The sequence below is a fragment of the Berghia stephanieae genome, chromosome 5 (assembly GCF_034508935.2).
Source record: "Berghia stephanieae isolate SIO BIC M18660-M18661 chromosome 5, UCSD_Bste_1.3, whole genome shotgun sequence".
Classification (NCBI taxonomy): Eukaryota; Metazoa; Mollusca; class Gastropoda; order Nudibranchia; family Aeolidiidae; genus Berghia; species Berghia stephanieae.
Genome location: NC_088364.1, coordinates 78,389,511 through 78,397,010, shown reverse-complemented (window position 1 = coordinate 78,397,010; position 7,500 = coordinate 78,389,511). Strand labels below are relative to the sequence as shown.

The 7,500-nt window shown below is 36.1% G+C and overlaps 1 protein-coding gene across 2 annotated transcripts in view; it reads right to left on the bottom strand.

Moving 5' to 3' along the window:
* LOC144973653 (sodium-coupled monocarboxylate transporter 1-like) overlaps positions 1-7,500 on the bottom strand; it is a 32,223-nt gene that overhangs the window by 23,702 nt on the left and 1,021 nt on the right. For both annotated transcript variants that reach the window (XM_078916373.1, XM_078916374.1), the window contains exons 2-3: positions 6,077-6,503; positions 1,631-1,696 (exon numbers count right to left, since the gene is read on the bottom strand). In XM_078916373.1, coding sequence (XP_078772499.1) covers positions 1,631-1,696; positions 6,077-6,439 — 429 coding nt within the window. In that variant the 5' untranslated portion in view covers positions 6,440-6,503. The remainder of the gene's footprint in view (positions 1-1,630; positions 1,697-6,076; positions 6,504-7,500) is intronic.

The following is a 7,500-nucleotide window of genomic DNA, read 5'->3' as shown; positions in this document are numbered from 1 at the left end:
TTTACAATCTATCCCTCGGTAAAGAGGAGATACTATTTAAATAAGGTTGATTTGATTATCGGATTCCAATTTGGGGCAGGTTTGGTGAGAAACGAAGTAATCTAAACCTGAGCTTTACACTTGAGCTTTTATATAGCGCAATATCCACTCAAAGTGCTCAAAGCGCTTTACAAAGGATCCCTGACCTACAGCAACATGTAACATGTAGAACGAAACATGACGACTGTAAGGCGATATTACAAATTTTTTTCAGACAAGACAAAGCTGTTAACGACCGGGTACTCAGTTTTCACCTGATTACGGTGGGAGAATGTGAGTAGAGGGCCTTTTTCAAGGACTCAACTATGCGCCGAGCGAGGTTAGAACCCAGGACCTTTCGATTCGAAAGAGAGTGTCATACCACAAGACCACATAGCCGCAAAGTCATTCGTAACGCCAGAGTGTTTGAAGCCAGACTTGCATCTATTGATGTTTTGCGTTTATGTATAATTCTCACAACATGCGTCAGCCGCATACAATTTATCAACACACAAAAATATGTGTAACATTGAACGTTTATAGTCTGGTTGATATCATTCAGTGAGAAGTAATCATCAAAATGGCTGTCTAAAAACAATAAGAAAGAGCTGAGTGACGTCAATTTTGTTTCTTCTATAGATAGTATGCCCTTGGCCAAGAAGCTCACAAAATTGCCATCCGGAAGTATAACGGACCAACACACAAAACTATGTGTAACCTTAAACGTTGTTTATAGTTTGGTTAATACAGTCGAGTCCTTGGAAAAGACTCTCTACTCACATTTTCTCATCGTACTCAGGCGTAAAACAAGTACCTGGCCGTTAACAGTGTTGTCTCTGTCCGAAACATTGTAATATAGCCTAACAGTCTTACATCTTAAGTGGTGCTGTTGGCCAGGGACTCCCAGTAAAGCGCTTTGAGCACGTTAAGTGGACATTGCTCTATTTAAAAACCCAAATTAAAAAAAACAAAACGCATAGAGCACGGCATCGTCGTGGTTATGCGCTATATATGGAAACGCTATTTAATATTGTTTATTACATATTTGCCGGTCTGAAAACCGAACGCGTTTAATTGTAGGGTTGTTTTAACATTGTTGTAATGGAAGATACCTTTCGTTGGTTTGGGGATTATTTCCATTCCAACAATGAGTCAATATCAATATGTGTTAACGACCTGTGGATCTCCGACCTTTACGAGGTGGGGGAGCTTGAGGCATCTATCGGGGGCAAGGGGAAATTCCAGTTGACCGTCACGAGACCATTCCGATTGTCGCCGAGCCGATAGTGAGCCAAATGACCGGCAGCCCCCTATAGATAGTTCGAAGACGACGTCACTCCGGTCTTTGTTATTGTTTTTTGCCATCCGCGTTTATGAACTGTATTAACCTGACTATAAACGTTCATGGATACACACAGTTTTGTGTGTTGGTCCGTTATACTTCCGGGTGGCAATGTTATGAGCTTAGCCAAGCGCATACTATCTATATGTGACTAATGGCCATCCCGGGCCCACATAATACTATGTTCTATGACATGACGGCGAAAACGATGTTTGACATCATATCCGGTTGGCGGAAAATTACAACACATCTTGTAGAGAATTAACCTACCGTTTGGAGGATGAGAGCAGCACAGCCAAGAATTCTTAGAAGGCGGTTGAATCTCATTTCGAGGTACTGTAGATAAAGAAATAAAAGGATATCCATTTTTTAGGTTGATTTTTGGAGAGTTTTAGAGCACGTGTGACAATTAAAGGTAATTCCAGTGAAAAAAAGTTATTCTTAAAAAAAAATAATAATGATAAAATTGTTTGGGTCAAAATTGTTCAGTGAAGCTCATGTGACTTGTTTGCCAACGAGGACATAATGAAATGTTTGTCAACGAGCACATAATGAAATGTTTGTCAACGAGCACATACTGAAATGTTTGCCAACGAGGACATAATGAAATGTTTGTCAACGAGCACATAATGAAATGTTTGTCAACGAGCACATAATGAAATGTTTGTCAACGAGAACATAATGAAATATTTGCAAAACGAGCCCATAATGAAATGTTTGCCAACGAGCACATAATGAAATGTTTGCAAAACGAGCACATAATGAAATGTTTGCAAAACGAGCACATAATGAAATGTTTGCAAAACGAGCACATAATGAAATGTTTGCAAAACGAGTACATAATGAAAGGTTTGCCAACGAGCACATAATGACATGTTTGCCAACGAGCACAGAATGAAATGTTTGCCAACGAGCACATAATGATATGTTTGCCAACGAGCACATAATGAAATGTTTGCAAAACGAGCACATAATGAAAGGTTTGCCAACGAGCACATAATGAAATGTTTGCCAACGAGCACAGAATGAAATGTTTGCCAACGAGCACATAATGATATGTTTGCCAACGAGCACATAATGAAATGTTTGCAAAACGAGCACATAATGAAATGTTTGCCAACGAGCACATAATGAAATGTTTGCAAACGAGCAGAAAATTAAAACATTATAAAACTTTTTATACAGATTGATTCTACGAGTAATTTGCAAACCTCTTTTAACAATAAAAACTTAAATACGTAAAACGTAAACGAAGAAGGGTTTTGACCCAAAAACTTTCCGTGTTTGGTAATTTCTTCTTTTTTTTTTAAAGCTATTGTATTATTTTTTTGTTTATTACTTTTTACAGTCCACAGCTTCTAGCAGCTTATTATCAATCTGACACGATACTAGTTTGTATCATTAACCTCAGACTGAGGTTGACACAATTTTGTATCATTAAATAATTAGAATACATCCATATCCCCAGTGGGACGATAATTGTAATTACTTACGACATATTAATGTTCCACTGGTCGTAGCTGAGTCGGAAAACACTTTGGGAAATAGTTGATATTATTATTATTATTATTATTATTATTATTATTATTATTATTATTATTATTATTATTATTATTATTATTATTATTATTATTATTATTATTATTATTATTATTATTATTATTATTATTATTATTATTATTATTATTATCATATATTATTATTATTATATTATTATTATTATTATTATTATTATTATTATTATTATTATTTATTATTATTATTATTATTATCATTATTATTATCATTATTATTATTATTATTATTATTATTATTATTATTATTATTATTATTATTATTATTATTATAATGATGATAATAATAATAATAATAATAATAATAATAATAATAATAATAATAATAATAATAATAATAATAATAATAATAATAATAATAATAATACTTATTATTATCACTGTTATTTTCCGTTTCACGTAATAGAAATGGGGATAAACTCCTTTGGTATCTGGTGGATCAAGTGGAACATAATGTGACCAATGGTACCAAATACATATGTGACCCATCGTCTCAAACGGTATTATGTCGGGTATACCAAAAACCAAAAAGTAGTAGTAGTAGTAGTAGTAGTAGTAGTAGTAGTAGTAGTAGTAGTAGTAGTAGTAGTAGTAGTAGAAGTAGTAGTAGTAGTAGTGGTGCTGGTGGTGGAGGAGGAAGTGGTGGTGATGATGGAGGAGGAGGGGGTGGTGGTGGTGGTAGTGGATACATAACATGCCGCTTGATTTGTATCATTTTATTTATGGTATGAAAAGTAAAATTGTGCTTTTTAAGTTTTTCTATAACTTCTTGACTTCTCTTTATGCCTCATATATCATTTAGTCATCACCATCGTTACAGAGCGCTTCAGTTATTCATTTCTGCTGACCTCAACGTTTTAATGACTCCACGAGAAGAAAAAGGATGCTATAACCAAATTAGTAGTATGTAGTATCAGGCATATTCTGTACTACTGCAGTTGAATTGTAGTTCAAAAGCCCGTACCTACATGTTATTCCGGAGTACGACAGTTAATGGCTTAACAACTGTGCTGTTTTGAAACGGATCGTATTTAAAGAACTGTAAAAGCAAGAGTCTATTTGTGACTCACCGTCTCTAAACGATGTTATGTCGGGATGACTTGGGTGGAAAAAATTGAATTATTAACAAAAACATGAAACTTGGGGTTTGTTTGGATTTGTTATATTGCAGAATGAAGACAATTTCTCACAATACAAAAGCTCAAAAATTGGTATTTACTATCAATTTAACTCTGAAGTCACTTTTCGGGGTCCAATTCATTCCGACATAATACCGTTTCGAGACGAAGGGTCACATTTTGGCTTCAAGATAAAACTCATTTGGGAGTTCTCGAGAGTTGCCACATTCTGGATTGGAAACTAGTCGATTTCAGAGTACTTTCCATCAGATCTAATAGATCCAGCCACAAAATCAAAATGGGTAGATAGAGTGATAAGAGAAAAACTTTGACCACACTTGAGTAGCGATGCCATTCCATTTGCTAGCGAAGAATACTAATTAAGCTAACAGGTTCCCTTTAACACATGTATACATGTGCGGCTATGTGGTCTTCTGGTATGACACTCGCTTTCGGATCGGAAGGACCTGGGTTCGAGCCTCGCTCGACGCATAGTTGAGTCCTTGGAAAAGATTCTTTACTCACATTTTCTCACCGTACTCATGTGTAAAATGAGTTCCTGGCCGTTAACAGCGTTGTCTCTGTCGGAAAAATTGTTAGATATCGCCTAATAGGCGTCATGTCTCGTTCTACATGTTACGTGTTGCTGTTGGTCAGGTACCCCTTTATAAAGCGCTCTGAGCACATTTAGTGGATATTGATCTATATAAAAGCTCAAGGATACATTTACATATTGAATATATTCTCGTCTTCTGCCTCATTATCTGAATTAACTATGTTCCAAGTACACGGCATCATATTGTTTCCCATTACTTTGACTTTGAATTTTTTTATCACCCATTGAGAATACTGTGATTTCAAACTGGATTTCATTGAAAAACTAGAGAGCAGACACCGGTGTAAGATAAAGATCTGAACAAGTGTGTATGAAAGGTGCCAGACAAAGCAAGAAAGAAAAATACAAGAAAAAAAAAACCATCCCAAAAAATCAGTCTACCTCGACTGGGGATCGAACTTCGGTAATCAGAAGGTCTGAGGTTCGATCCCCAGTTGAGGTACACTTATTTTTTGAGAAGTTTATTTTTCTTGTATTTTTCGTTCTTGGTTTGTCTGGCACCTTCATAAACAATTGTTCAGATCTTTATCTGAATTTCATTGACCTGACTGAAGTGATCAAATAATCCTCTTCTTACCAACTATAGAAAAATCGTCACATTCGTTACGATACAACCAACATTTTTCTTATTCAAAATTCTTTTGTACATCACAAAATTTAAAGAAAATGAGCAGTGTGTTGTAGTGCATGTTTTGCTAAAGAAATTATATATCGCAAGAATTTTACTGCTCTTATGTCTGACTCACATCTCTAAAAAAATTCCGCCCTTCAACCACGTCATCATAAGATACCGTCACCTAGGCATTCAATGAAGGAATATAGATATTCCATCAAACAGGAAGTCTGATGTCAACAGAAATCACCCATGTTGTCCAAGTGAGCAAATTGGGAGTTAATAATCTTGCCCAAGGAAAAAAAACGAAAGTGCCTGAAAAGGGGCTCGAACAGGGACCTTCCGGATCACAGCGCAATGCCTTAACTACTCGGCCACTTCGAAATCTTTAAAAAAACATTGCTAGAACAGTGGAAAATCCATTAACTCTCTCTTTTCCAACCATAGGGAAATCGTCACATGTTTGCGGTACATCCAACATTTTTCTCACTCTAATTTTTTTTGTAAATTATGATATTTTAACAAAAGAATTTATTACAGTTATTAGAATTTAACACTGTATATTAGAGCTCGTTTTGCTGTAAAAACTATGTTTAACAAGATTTTACTGCTTTTGTGTTTGAGTGAAAACAGAATATTTTTGTGCTGGTTGGGTGTGAAGTTTTTTGGAAAATCCTGAACATGGCTGGTAAAGAGAGAGTTAAATATCGAGAAAACTTAAAATTGCGAAACACAATGTGCATGGTCATATTAACGTGGTTTTTTTTTTTTTTTTTTTTGTTGTTGTTGGTATACCTGAAAGACGCTGTCATTTCCAAGTAGGTAGAAGAAAGGTATGAAGACTCCGGACACCCACCACATGGCCAGCACCATCCCCACTATCAACCACCACCACATAGTGTGGTAGTTGTAAATCTCAGCTGGGTTGCCTAGCAACGTCATGGCCGACATGAACGTCACCGTCAGAGAGAATGCCACGGGTACGGGATGCATTTTCTGTCCTCCCAGAAGGAAATCTTTTGTGGTGTTCCTGTTCCGGTCCACAATGGCGTACACGATCCCGATGCCGCAGGATATGAGCAGTGTTAGCACAAACATGACGTAATCTGGCACCCTGAAAAGCGGGATGGTTCCTGTCTCGGTACTCCGTGTCACCATTTTGGGTTGAATCGATTTTAGAATAGTTTTGATGACTGGCTGTTAATATTTTCGATGCCCTCTCCTGCAATGAAATATAAATAAACCATTGAAGGGAAATATTGATAAACATAACAGTAACATGAAACCAAAATAAAGCATTCATGCACGACGCACACAGAGTAAAAAGAAAAATATTTATATAATGTTAAAAATAACAACAAAAAACAGTATCAAGAAACTACAATGGAACAAAAGGAGAAAGTCTTCAGAGAGGACGCTCTCCCCCCTCGGATATGTATTGCACGTATTCTGTTTTCCTCCAGTTTGCCCCATTTCGATTTGGATGGTAGGAGGTCAGACACCGATTTCAGAATGAGGCTTTTCCTGAGTGGTGCCATTTACCACAAATCGTTCCAACTAAGGCATGTTACTTAAGTCACGGTGTCGCTCTATATTGGATAAAACGCATTCCAACTTGCTTGCTGGATTTTCCACAATCCCGCTCTAGACTTGATGTAGTAAACGTGTGTGAAGCATAGAACAAGTGAAGTGGTGGTTTGTGTTTGAACAAAACCAACACCATCGCCGCCACACGTCTAAACCGTGGCCATTCAAACGACTCTTTAACGCGACCAGACACAAGAAAATTACAGAAAAAGACATTTTGTTTTAAATATTGAATTAACTAAAGTGGCAATAATAAAAACCAAAATACTACAACAACTACTACTAGTACTACTATTACTACTACTACTACTACTACTTCTACTACTACTACTACTACTACTACTACTACTACTACTACTACTACTACTACTACTACTACCCTTAATACTACTACTACACTACTAACTACTACTACTAACTACTACTACTACTACTAACTAACTACTACTACTACTACTACTACTACTACTACTACTACTACTAACTACTACTACTACTACTACTACTACTACTACTACTACTATACTACTATATCTACTACTTACCATACTACTACTAACTACTACTACTACTACTACTACTACTACTACTTACTACTACTACTACTACTACTACTACTACTACTACTACTA